Source organism: Saccopteryx leptura, chromosome 1 (assembly GCF_036850995.1).
Source record: "Saccopteryx leptura isolate mSacLep1 chromosome 1, mSacLep1_pri_phased_curated, whole genome shotgun sequence".
Lineage (NCBI taxonomy): Eukaryota > Metazoa > Chordata > Mammalia > Chiroptera > Emballonuridae > Saccopteryx > Saccopteryx leptura.
In genome coordinates this window covers 368931037-368944228 of record NC_089503.1, presented here as the reverse complement: position 1 = coordinate 368944228, position 13192 = coordinate 368931037, and the positions used below count along the sequence as shown (strand labels likewise).

At 43.6% G+C, this 13192-nt stretch overlaps 1 protein-coding gene across 7 annotated transcripts in view; it reads right to left on the bottom strand.

Annotated features, from left to right (window-relative positions):
• Positions 1 to 13192, bottom strand: part of PKHD1 (PKHD1 ciliary IPT domain containing fibrocystin/polyductin) — a 482558-nt gene that overhangs the window by 375576 nt on the left and 93790 nt on the right. For 6 of the 7 annotated variants that reach the window (XR_010748128.1, XM_066359212.1, XM_066359215.1 and 3 more), the window contains 2 exons: positions 11111 to 11261; positions 1396 to 1449 (listed from right to left, as the gene is read on the bottom strand). Coding sequence is in view for 6 of the 7 variants with exons in the window: in XM_066359212.1 (XP_066215309.1) it covers positions 1396 to 1449; positions 11111 to 11261 (205 nt within the window). In the remaining variant the exon portion in view is untranslated. The remainder of the gene's footprint in view (positions 1 to 1395; positions 1450 to 11110; positions 11262 to 13192) is intronic. The other variant, XM_066359214.1, reaches the window with a different exon arrangement.

The window sequence follows — 13192 nt, the reverse complement described above, 5'->3', positions numbered from 1 at the left end:
TCCCTGGTCAGGACACATACAAAAATCAACCAAGGAAAAAAAAATCAACCAAGGAATTCATAAATAAATGGAACAAAAAAAAAATTTCTGTTTCTCTCTATATATATTTCTCTCTCTCTCTGCCTCTTCCTTTCTCCCTTTCTCTAGAATCAATAAATTTGGGGGGGGGGAATTAAGATTTAGAAAACAATATCACTGGGGAGAAAACTCAAGCTATCCAAATTAACTGAATTGCCTGTTGTATTTCAGGATTGAGATAGTTGTTTCTCCTTTCAAATAGAAATGCTATATGTATTAGACTCAAAACTAAAAACATTTCATAGTTTTAGCAAAAGAAAAAATGTTTAACATGTCTAGTAAGAAACCACATAGCCAGAAACTATAAAACTCATACTGTTCCTTTTCCCAATACAAACAGAACCACACCATTATCACCACACCATACCTACCACCCCCTACACACAGTAGAACTACATCTAATTCCCGAATGCATTTAACAGCTATCTGAGATCCTTCGTGCCTGGGAAAGGAGCCTACCCTCAGTTAGGTGCTCTTAATTCTCCATCAGGTATCAGGGAATCACGTGATGATTTACTGTAATGTCTCAAGGACATGAACTAACGGACCTCCCAAAAGCAAGATTGTTTTCTCATACAAAGAATTAAATATTCTGATAATGAACATATTCACATATCCAAATTTTCATATTCCATTGCTCAGGATTTCCAGAAAATTCTTCCATGTCACTGATAAAGAAACTGAAACATGAGATTACAAACACAGCTGTCCTAAATCATCAGGAATCATCAAATTAACTTGAACATTCCTGGTTCTACATTCAACAACCTTTACTATCCCTATTGAATCAAAAGAACCCTCATATGGCTCTACCACCCAGTGCAATTTCATAGCACTCATGCCTATCTGTAGGGTAGCTAAGGTCTGATATTTGGAAAGGCTCAAAAGAAATTTGATCATTACATTCCCACAGTCAGACCGAAAATTCACCCATGCATAACATTAGCTTTCACTGAAAAAAATTCCACGTAGTATTTATTTAGAGCAGGATGTCTTCAATTTACAAAGTTGTACTTTGGAAGGAAATACTATAATCATGTCATGTCCCAATGGGACTGCCCTCTGCCTGTCACTAATAGAGTTGTCACAGGGCTAATATACTCATGGTGTTCCACTAAGAACAGAAACTATTATTTTAAGTTAAAAATTAAGAGCAGTTTTTCCTGAAATGGCTCAAACTCATGTAGGATAGTGTAATAATTACTCAGTGATTTTATTCAAATGAGGAGTAATAAGGACTTTTTTTTTCTTTTTCTTTTTTTGCTAAAACAAGACCAAGAGTCTTTGAAACCATAGCCTCAATTGTTGTTCACTAACCTTGGTATGAGGGCAACAGGCTGATTGCATGGACTCATTTAATACAAAGAGTCCCTGAAAAACAGAGAGGCATAATTAATTTGTTCAGATAAATTGAAGCCTGCTTTCATACTAGATATTGCCTGAATTTCCTCTTTTTAAAGAGAGAGAAGCGTATGACATCTTGGGTTTAAAAAATGGCAGTCTCTTTACACAGCAAATTCTGGTTATGACAGCACCACAGTAAAACAATGCCATAAATGTTAACATCTTACCTTTGCCTAATAGTTTTCAGAACACTACATATTTATTACCTTTCTTAATTGCATAACCCCAAAGTTACAGAATAAATAAAAGAATCAGCCTCCAATGCAGTTTTATTCCAGACCACCAGCTCATGACTACTGTGTCACCATGCCTTTGTTGAACGTGTGGGTTCCTACTGCCATACATTTTTCTATGTACTGTCTTCCTCTTTCCCAGAGCTGGAAGTCAGGGAGGAGGACTAATCTTAACCGACTGAAAGGTTAAGTGACTTGCCCCACACTCAAACTCAGACAGGGTCATTGTCAGAACTGGAAGCCAAGCCCCCCGGAGTCCTGGCCACCTGTATCCTAAGGAGGTAAAGCCCCTTTCAGATAAGAAACCACTGACTTCTCAACTCCCCTTGTCCTTACAACAGGGAACTGGCATACATTGTAAGCCTCAGTTCACAGAGAAAGTACAGGCATAGGGACTCAGTAAGGTTCCCCCAGGTCAGGGTCCATGGGAGTTCCGACATCATAGGTCCCTGGCCCCACAACCAGCTCAACTCTGCTTTCAACAGCCCCTCCTCCACAGACACACAGCCCTGGAGGAACTCACCGAGTAAAAGAGGTGGCTTAATGGGACGGAAAGGAGGAAGGGAGAGAAGAAAGAAGAGAGGAGAGGAGGGCAAGAATGAAGAAGGAAAGGGAAAGGAAAAGAAAAGAAATAAAGGGGGGAAAGGAGGGAAGAAAAAACAAAAGGAAGGAAAAGGGGCAGAGGAAAGTGAAAAAGTGTTTTTAGATTTCAGTAATAGGAGGAACAAAATCAATTAGAGAAGGGAAAGTAGTTTCAAATTAGCCTCTAACTAGCTAGACACATTACAGAGGCAATGTAAAATTCTTCCCATCGCTGTATTGCACCAATTTTCTAGGAGAATCTCCTTAAACAAAAAGCGGGGATTAAATTAAAGTAAGCAGTGAGGGGTTTTTTTTCTTTTTTCTTTCTTTTTTAACAGTAATTCAGGCACTGGAGAGTCAAAGTAAATTTAAAAAGATAAATATTTCTAAAACAAATGGTGATGATTTAACCAGCGTAACATCAGCATTGGCTGAAAGCTGTTTTGTAGTCATGGAAGAATGAGTGGGGCGAGAGACCTGTGGAGTCTTCCTCTTGCAGGATCAGGTCACACACTGTGGACCACAGCTCCGATCAAAGCACCTTTACCTTATGAAACCATCCCTAGCACTAAGGATAGCGAGTATGAATCTGAGGGGCTGGCCAGCCACCATATTTATCTGCCATCCTCCCTTTCTCTGCCGACTGTGATCCATCCCAGCTGTCTGCATTTACTTGCCACTCACTTTCTCGTAGCCCCGCAACATCTGGTTTTTCTCCTCGCTGACTCTGTCCTGCAGCCTGAATGTCACTAAGAACCTCCCGATTGCAGCCCCTTTTGGCGATGCCTCCTCACACCTGCCTTCCAACTCTCCCTTCCCTGGGTTCCAGGATACTGCGCCGTGTTTGCAAACATACTTTTAGCAGAAGGACCCTTCTTTCAAACAAGATCATGCCTGGAACTCCTGTTGATGACCATAGCTGTATAGTAAAATTTGAAATCTGTCTTCAAAATCTATTCTTTATCCAAGGTCGCTTTGGCTGTTTGTTGTATTTCCATTTTTTTTTTTTTAATCAGCTTGAAACAAAACTGATTTTGTTTGTTTTACCGAAAAAAAAATACAATGGATTTTTGTGGGGGATAGGGAGGTTGCATTGGATAAATATTCATGCAGGATTGAAGAAGTAACATCTTAACAATATTGAGAACTCCAGTAACAAATCTCTTGATGTTTCCTCTCATTTGGAGTCATTAAACTTCTTAGATCTATGGCTTCTTAAGTTTTCATTAAATCTGGAATAATTTGATGACCATTTTTTGTTAGATATTTTTCTACTCCTTCGACCTCTCTCTGCCCTTCCATACCTCCTACCTGAGCAGCCCTGCACTGCACGCAGTGGGACCGCATCTCTCTGCCTGGGGTCTGTTTCCCTGGGCTCGCTTGGAATAGGGCTTCCAGACTGAAAGCCACTCTGTGTGCTTGCCTCCTCTCAAGGACCACAGCTGGTGCTATCTGTTATATAATGCCTGGAAATTATTTTGACTAGTTTTATAATTGTGTATGGCAGGCGGGTAAGTCTAAAACTCATTACTCCTTTATGGCAAAAGCCAAAAGTCTGTCCAGTCACATTTAAGAGCAATATAGTAAAAATCTAAGTGAGCCATCCAAATGGGACTCCATGAGGCTTGCAAATGTCAAAACCTGTGGGTTTTTATTCTGGTGTAATTCCTCCAGAGAAGTATCTTCCAGTTCTCCTTTCTAGAAGGAGTAGATCTTGAGTTGCCAGTGGGGCTGGGGGGAGGGGGGAGGGCAAGGTTGATCATTCTTTAAAGAGTAAGCAGATACATTAATTCTCCTGATTTTAAGGGTGTTCTTTTTTCCTTTCTCCCTGTACTTGGTATCAGATGGCACCTAATTAATATCCCACTAATTCAGTTTGTACAGAAATTGTGGCTCCACTTCTTTGGAGGGAGGGGTAGGAATACATGGCTGACTGGGTCAACCAGGAAGAGAGTCTTGGGGATCTCGCAGCTCTTTACAGAGGATTTCAAACCCCCCCCCCCTCCTTTCTGCACCCTGCCTGATATATGTATCCTGGTACCTAATCTTCCCTAAATCCAAAGATTTTCTAGGGTTCTCTGGAGAAAATCCTCTTGCTTTTTATCTAAATTTCCCTTCACAGGAACTTAATTTTGACTTTCATCCACCCCATTCATTCATTTAGTGTTCTCTTATTTACTTCTCTCATTTTCACGTAATGTTTGTGTTTGCGTTACAAACACCTCCTCATTTTATCAAAGAAAGGATTCATGCCTTTGTTTCTGCTCTCTTTGTTATATCTACTTGAGCCTGACCTGTGGTGGTGCAGTGGATAAAGCATCGACCTGGAAATGCTGAGGTCGCCGGTTCGAAACCCTGGGCTTGCCTGGTCAAGGCACATATGGGAGTTGATGCTTCCAGCTCCTCCCCACCTTCTCTCTCTGTCTCTCTCTCTCCCTTTCTCTCTCCTCTCTAAAAAAATAAAAAATAAAAATAAAAAATAAATAAAAAAAGAACTGTTTAAAAAAAGAAAAAGAAACTAATAGTAACTGAAAGTTGTAAAAATAAACAGAAAAGAAGGAAGAAAAAACATTTCTGAATTTTGTACAGTGTATATGTCTTTATTTTCTTACTCCACATCATATTTGACTGGGTACAGGGTTCTAGGTTTTAAAATCATTTCCCAGATGAGCTGCCTTATTTCAGACATTTTTCCCACTGATAGGGGCAGACCAGATGTTTGAAGAAACCTCTTCACATTATCACCACTGAAATTGCTGGGTAAAAATATCTGGATGGGTGGAGAGATAGGAAAACAATTTTGGAGGCAAAAATGAGAACACTGTGTTCCTGGTCCTTTCTTCCCCCTGGGTCATCCCTGCTGTTCAGAGTCACCTTAGGTTTGGCCATGTTTTGTTTTGTTTTTAATTTTTTTTTTTATTCTGTAAGAGGAAGGGAGGCAGAGACAGACTCCTGCATGTGCCCCAACCAGGATCCACCTGGCATGCCCACTAGGGGGTGATGCTCTGCCCATCTGGAGCTGTTGCTCCATTGCTCAGCAACCAAGTTCTTCTTAGCACCTGTGGCAGAGGCTATGGAGCCATCCTCAGTGCCCAGGGCCAACTAGCTCCAATTGAGCCATGGCTACAGGAGGGGAAGAAAGAGAGAGAGAGGGAGAAGCAAGAGGGGGAGAGGTAGAGAAACAGATGAATGCTTCTCCTGTGTGCCTTGACACAGGAGAATTGAACCTGGGACATCCACACACTAGGCTGATGCTCTACCACTGAGGGGTTTGGCCATGTTTAACACTGGTTCTAAAAACCATAATGGACCAAGCCCATAGGCTATCCCCAAAGAAACAGCCCCTGTTTATTTTATAAGCTGTTCATCAGCCTTCATCTTGAAAGCCACACACCCAGCTATTGTGAGTGCATAGAAATAGAGAAAAGAAAGGGACAGAGAGGAGGAGGGGAAATGTCACCCTAGCACTTTCCAAGAAAGTCTTTCATTAATAACCCCAGTACCTATGCTATCTAACTCTGAAACTTGAAATTTCTTCCAGAGCTCCATTGAAAACTATAGCTGTACTCTCTATACCAGTTCTCTAAACTGGCTCTGTGTTGTGCTGATTTTACTGCGGTTTCTCTGCCCGTCCAACCCAATTTGCTATTTGTCCTTCAAATCCCTCAAAGCCTCCAGCCATCTTACAGCACCTTATTGTGTTCTCCAGCACTCCTTTAGAGTTTTTCTTTTCTGACTATCTTTTCCCTTGTTTCAATGTAGCACAGTGTCTGATACACAGAATAATCAATGTCTTCTGAAGAAAAGAAAAATGGACATGTCTTAAGAGAAAAGATGACCATGATGTATTCATTCATTTATAAATCCGTTCACCCATTCAATATCTTTTAATGAGATCATCTGTGTACTAGACACAGTTCTAAGCATTAGGAAGTAGCAAGGGATCCTCTTTTCCAAGAGCTTACAGGTTTGTTTAAAAATACACATGGAAGAACAATATAAATAACGTATCATCTTTGTGTGCAAATGAATGTGTGGATACCTGTGGTGTGTGTGTGTGTGTGTGTGTGTGTGTGTGTGTGTACTTTCAGACATAATTTCCAGGAGATGGGATTGGAAAAGCAATACATGAGCAGGCTTGTTATAACTGCTTTTATTTGTTTGTGCATTATTGATCCTTAGCACAGCTGATTCAGGTTTTGTTCTAGGTACTTGGGTGGCACCAGTGAACAAAGCAAGTAAATATTTCTGCCTTCTCAGAGGTCATATTCTAGCAAGCAAAGTCAGGCACTAAATAATAAACATGATCAGGAACTTATACTGTATATTAGCAGGTGCTAAGGACTATGGAAAAATAAAACAGAGTAAGGGAAATTGAAAGTGATCTACGGAGTGAAAAGCATCGGGTGGCAATTTTAAGTATGGTGGTAAAGGTAGACTTCATTGAGGAAGTAACATTTCAGCAAAAACTTAAAGCGAGAATTACTTGGGAAAGGAGGAGAAAGAGGATCCTAAGCGGAAGAAACAATGAATACGAAGGTGTCATTGCAGGAACAAGCTTGGCATGTTCCAGGGTCAGCAAAGAGGTGGTGGGCCTAGGACAGAACAGGGGGAGTAGGCAGAGTGAGGGGAGAAGCTGGAGAGGAACTGGAAGGGGGGTTGGTACAGGGAATGGCCCTTTCGGTCAGCGTAGGGACTTGGCTTTTATTGCAAGAGAATTTGGGAGCCACTGGGACGTCTGTGAGAAGAGTGAAATTACCTGACATATATTGGGAGAATCACTGGGCTTCCTTAGAATAGGCTGAAGGGAGGCGAAGGTGGGAGCGGGGATTCTGGTGGTGGGAGGCGAAGGTGGGAGCGGGGATTCTGGTGGTGGGAGGCGAAGGTGGGAGCGGGGATTCTGGTGGTGGGAGGCGAAGGTGGGAGCGGGGATTCTGGTGGTGGGAGGCGAAGGTGGGAGCGGGGATTCTGGTGGTGGGAGGCGAAGGTGGGAGCGGGGATTCTGGTGGTGGGAGGCGAAGGTGGGAGCGGGGATTCTGGTGGTGGGAGGCGAAGGTGGGAGCGGGGATTCTGGTGGCGGGAGCCTGGTAACGATCAGTAAAGGATGATGGCGGTGGTGGTCGCAGCAGACTTGCCACAAAGTGGTCAGATTGAAGGCACAGCCGACAGAATTTCCTGAGGGATGTGATGTGGGATTTGGAAGACCAAGGATGCCTGCCCTTATGGCTCAAGCAATTGAAAAGATACCACTCCTATCAGTTCAGTTCAAGACTATGGTGTGGGGTTGGGGGGGGGCAAGGGCAGTCGCAATCAGGAGTTCAATTAAGAATCTGCTAGAAGAGACATGTCATTTCGATACCTTACCTACCAGTAAGCCATGAGGTTCAGGAATCTAAAGCTCAGGAGAGCTCTGGGCTGGGAATGATAATTTGGGAGTCACGAGCATGAAAGTATTTTCTTCCCATAAATGTGAAAAGTCAGCACATAATTGTCTTACCTACCTCATCTAATTTTCCATAACTTGGAACCCTTTGTCTAACACAAGCTGTCAACTGCTGACTATTGTCTGTGCTCCCTCCTATCCATTTCATCTGCCACTTCCCCAGCTGAGTTATCTCTGGCCCAGTTGAGAGTTCCTGCCTCTGCTGGGTTTCCCAAGGCATCCCACCCAGGCACCAGATGAGTGTGACTAAAGCACACCTGTGATTCTACAGTGACTCCTCAAGGATGATTCGTCACCTGATGAATTAAAGGACCAGACACTTAACCTGCCATCACAATCCTACCCCAGCCTCCCGTCCCAAACCCACAACTCCCTCATCCCTTCACACACACCAGGTCTTTGCACTCTTCTTGTGTCATTGCCCGTGCGTACTGGTTCCTCCACCCGAAATCCCTCTTCTCCACACCCTGCCCATTCCTCATGGAGTGACACAACCACCTACTTTAGCAGTATTCAGTTGACTGCCCCATCTGAAGATAACCCTTTCCACCTCTGATCAGCCATGCTGAGAGGGAGCAGAGCATGGCATGGGGCAGAGAGGGGGCAGAGCATGGCACGGGCAACACTGTCCACAGTGAGGGCAGCAGAGCAGATGCCAGCCCCAAGAGAAATTCTGGGCATAAAGGGTTCCACAGATAAACAAGTTTCGGTAATATTTCACACTACAGCCTTCTCTTAGAAATTCACACTATGCACTCACATGCTAAATGTTCTCAAAAGTCCTTTGATTATATATATATATATACACACACACACACACACACACATACATATATAACTTTGTTGAAGCCAGCTTTCACAGATGTATTTGGCTTGGGATCCCTTTAATCACAGAACGCTTACTAACATTCTATGAAACCACTGTTTCAAGGTTCTCACATAATACTTGAAGCTGGAGACCTGGATTCTAGTTTTAATTAAGCACCTGTCAGCTGGTTTTCCCCAGGCCAGGCCCAGATTAGGCATTTGTGTATCCCAACGCAAGTGACATATCCACTGGCCAAGCAGGAAAGCCAGACGTCCAAAAATCTGTAAGGTAACAACATCCCAGGACTGAAGTCTACTGGCACTAGCCTAGTAGGTTTTGATAGACATGTACCTCTGATTCCTAAAGATTAAATTGCTTACTTCCCCTACAATGTTTATGACCACATGGGTTATGATACTAAATTACCAGCTGTGACCTCTTTCAGGTCACCTTTCTTTATGGACCACGGTTAACTACAGCTCTCCAATTAGAAGCCTGTCCAGGTGGTATCCAACATTTCATCCACCTGTGATGAACTCACTCTATGCGTCCTTCTCTGAAGCCACCGACTTGCAGACACGGCCTCTCTTCCCTACTGTCTCCTAAAGGTGGGGTCTCTTTCCACGTTATTGTTGTTGTTTGTTTATCTCCTTCAGAGGACCTTGAATGTGGCTAGAACTTCATAAAACATAAAGGGTAAATATCTAAAGATGACTGAGGCATTTAAGCCTCAAAAAATTCAAAATTAGTCTTTGAGGTAATAAAAAAATTAGATAAAATCTAAGAAGGAAAGTGATCTGGTCAAAACAGAAAGCACTACAGAGAAATAATTCTGTATCACTTTCTAGAACTGTGACTAGCAAACTAGCACCGCCAATAAAGGCTAATAGTAGACATTTAAATTGTGCTCGGTACAGTTCTCAGTGGCTCATGTGCTAGAATCCTCACACCAACCCTATTAAGGTGGGTACTATTCTTACCCTATTTTACAGATGAGTAAACAGAAGCACGGAGGGGTTAAGGAACGGACCGGAAGTCCCTCAGATCACAAGTGATATATTCAAAGCCCAGCAGTTCCATTCCCACACTTAACCACTGTGCATCCCGCCTCTCCCTCCCTCCCTTTCACCGGCACTTGCTCACGTGAGCATCCCAACAACCCCAGGTTATGACCCAGGGGGAGATTGTCACTCCACAAAGCTTAAGGTTGCTCCGCGTCCAACAGCTTCTTTACAGCCCACAGCTCTCGTTCCACAACACAACACAACGCTGATCCAGCAGTGCCCTCGCTGCGATAAACCTTCCAGCCGTCCCGGACAGCCCACTGCCGAGAGCGCAGCACAGGGTGAAGCGGGGCTGCAATGAAGAGACAGTCGTACCGGAGATGAAGAATGAAAATCGGCCAGGAGTTCCGAGGAAGAGGTGTGTGGGCAGGCGTTAGGAGGGGACACAGGGAAACAGTGACAGCCCGATGCGACCACCTGGAAGGAAGGTGAAGGGGCGAGAAGCCTGAGCAGGTGATAAAATGGACAGGGTCACCCCGGAGGAATGGGAAGGCAGACAAGAAATAGTTTAGAAAAGACGGAAAAGCCTATGATCTTGTAACTGCGTACACTTTCAGCGCTAGTCCAAACGCTGGCAAACAACACGCCTCGCGGACTCAGGAAGTCAGCTTGGCGTTTGGAACGTTCCACCGGAGCAGCTTTCACAGGAGACCCCGGGACGAGGTGGGGCACATCGCAGGCACTCAATAAACGTGTGTTCCAAATAAGAGAGACAAAAGGAGAAAAATAGGAGAACTGCTTTCATAAAGAGAAAGGCACCTCGGGGAGCAGGCGCTCCAGGAATACCGTGTTTTCCCACGTGCGCCGCGAGGAGCCGAGAGCTGTGGGAGGTGATCCGGCCTGTTTCGGAAGAGCCCTCGGCCTCTGATCTCAATGGACGGAAACCCCAGGGGAGGCGTGCAATCTCTCACGGGGAACTTTGAAGAACCTGTCTCAGCCACTGGCAGGGGGTGGGGTTTCAAAACGGATGAACTGAGGTAGAGAGGACGGACCAAGTGACCCGGCAGACCTGTGCAGTTTCCATTTTCACGTCATTTCTTCAGAAGCCGAAGTGTCCCCTCTGCTCCCCACGGAACAGATGAACCGGACGGACCAGCAGACACTGCCAGCCAACTGACCAAAGGGTGGCTGAGTCATTTGGAACAACCCTTCCATAAGTGCTTGGTAAATGGTAGGCTATTTGTCTCGTGGAGAAATAAGCCACAGAAAGCCCCTTTGAAACATGCACACAGAAAGCAGGACGAAACGCTGAGATTATCTGTTCAGAATTCGCTTTAAAAGGGCCCAGGCAGCACTCATTTATTTTTGAGAAAATATATGATTAACTATAGTTAACTATGAATTCAGATGCTGTGCATTAGACCAGCTCCTCAAAGTTTGAGAGCATTTAATATTATATATCGCTGCCATTTGGACTAAATTGTTTTTTTAATGTACACAATATTACAAATTTAATTTGAGCTGTTTGAATCAGTCTGTAAAAAAGATTTGATTATACCTGAGTGTTCTGGCCCCGGCTTTTCCGTATCTCAGTAATCTTGGCGGTAATTGGCTGATTAGGCGTCTCACACTCCATCTTTGCCTCAGTTTCCATGGTAATGTTACAGGAGCTATTATAGATGAGAACTTCATCTCTTTCCACTTTAGGGCTGAAACGAGAAGGGAGGTTAAATGGGGTGTCATCAATCTTAATGAAATGCAATTATTTTTACTCTTATTAATCATTGCAAGCCATTAGCTTGTGGCAACTACAGGCTACCATTTGTCAAATTTTGCAAATTTCTGTAATTTTGTTTCCATTCTTTTATTGTTTATTTGTTTTCCTTTTATCTGCACACCCTGCGATGAAAACGCACAGTGGTAAATATCTTTCACTGAGGCCTTTCTCCTTTCCAAATCTATTAGGAACATCAGCAAAAGCTTCTCCAAGCCCAACTTAACAAGCAATCTGCAAACAATCCTTCCAGTTCCCAAAAAGGAAGCAAATGTTAGGGAGATTTGTTTGGTGTTGTTGTTGTTTTTTTTTTCTTTTCCCCTTCCCTCTTCCTGTTCTTACTCACACTTAGCGTTGGGGGAGTGAATTGCCTAAATCCCCCCGGGGGCAGATGGAGAAATTGGAAAACCCACACAACTGGCTAACTGGTCCCTAATTCCAACTGTGAAAAAATGAGCTCATTTAGGCTTTCCATTCCCTCTCCCCAGCGAATGGCAATGAGGCTCCGTTGCTAGCAGTGGAACATTAACTTAGTAAATTAATTAAACTTACTTAACAGCCCAGACTAAGGAGATGCGATATATGTGCCAGTCATACTTCCAGCCACTCGCTTGAAAAGTCCTCTTGCTTTAAGGAGAGAAGCCAGACTGTGTTTAAAATGAAAGACAGCCTACGGGAAGCCTAAGAATAAGCAGTCTAGGGGAGATGAGAGCATGGAGAGGCCGAGTATTGTCCCCAACAGGTGTGGTGTTCCTGCAACAATAATCCTGGCTGTCGGCCTTGTTCCAACTAACTCGAAGATTATTAATGCATGATATATTAAACTTTTCAACGATTTTATAGGTATGATCTCATTTCAGCCAGTTAAGTAGGTAGAGGTGTAAAAATATATAACCCAACATGATCAGGGGATTTGCATAAAGACAAACAGAAAAGTATGGCAGCTCCGAGATTGGAACCCAGGTGTCCTGTCTCCTAAAGCAGTGTTCTCACAGGTTTTGAGATGTTGATTGAACATCAGCCATGAAGATTACAGATCCCAAAGGAAGACCAGGAAGAGTGGTAGAAAGGGCAAGAGGTCACTGCTTGAGAAACTAAATCATGTCAAACTAGAGCATCTTTTTTAAAATCAATGTCAAACTTGTTGCTCCCACAATTTGCTAAAAATAATGAGCAGGATGACTACCATGTTCACTTAATCTTCTTTTCTTTCTGCTACAATATTCCCAGCTCTGTATCCACCAAACGCATGACTTCCAGGCCCACTCTACTCTCTATCTGCTATTAATCGTTAGTATTTTAACACCACAGGGCCCAGAACTAAAGCACATGGTTGGAGCTGTTGTCTTCCTTTATCTGCACCCTCCCTCCCATGGCACCTCACACCGTGCTGGTTTGGTAGCCCCCATGCCTAACTTAAGATGATGGTAAACTCAAAGCCTCAGCTGCAACTGCCTGAGGGTCTCCCCATGCTTATATATTCACCTAATTTTCTGAGAAGTGTTAAGCACACAGAAGTTAAGCTTAAAAGCAGCTAGATTTGAATCCGCAAGCAGATACTTAAAATACTGTAAAGACATAACTCTCTAAGCTTTGGTATCCCTGTTTATAAAACAGAGTGACAACCCTGACCTGTCATGGCACAGTGGATAAAGAGTTGACCTGGAATGCTGAGGTTGCTTGTTCAAAACCCTGGGCCTGCCCAGTCAAGGCATAGATGAGAAGCAACTATGAGTTGATGCTTTCTGTTCCTCCTCCTTCCTTTCTATCTCTACTCCCTCTAAAGTCAACCAATAAAAATATACTTGACCAGGCAGTGGTGCAATGGATAGAGTGTCGGCCAGAGACTCTGGGACTCTAAGGTCC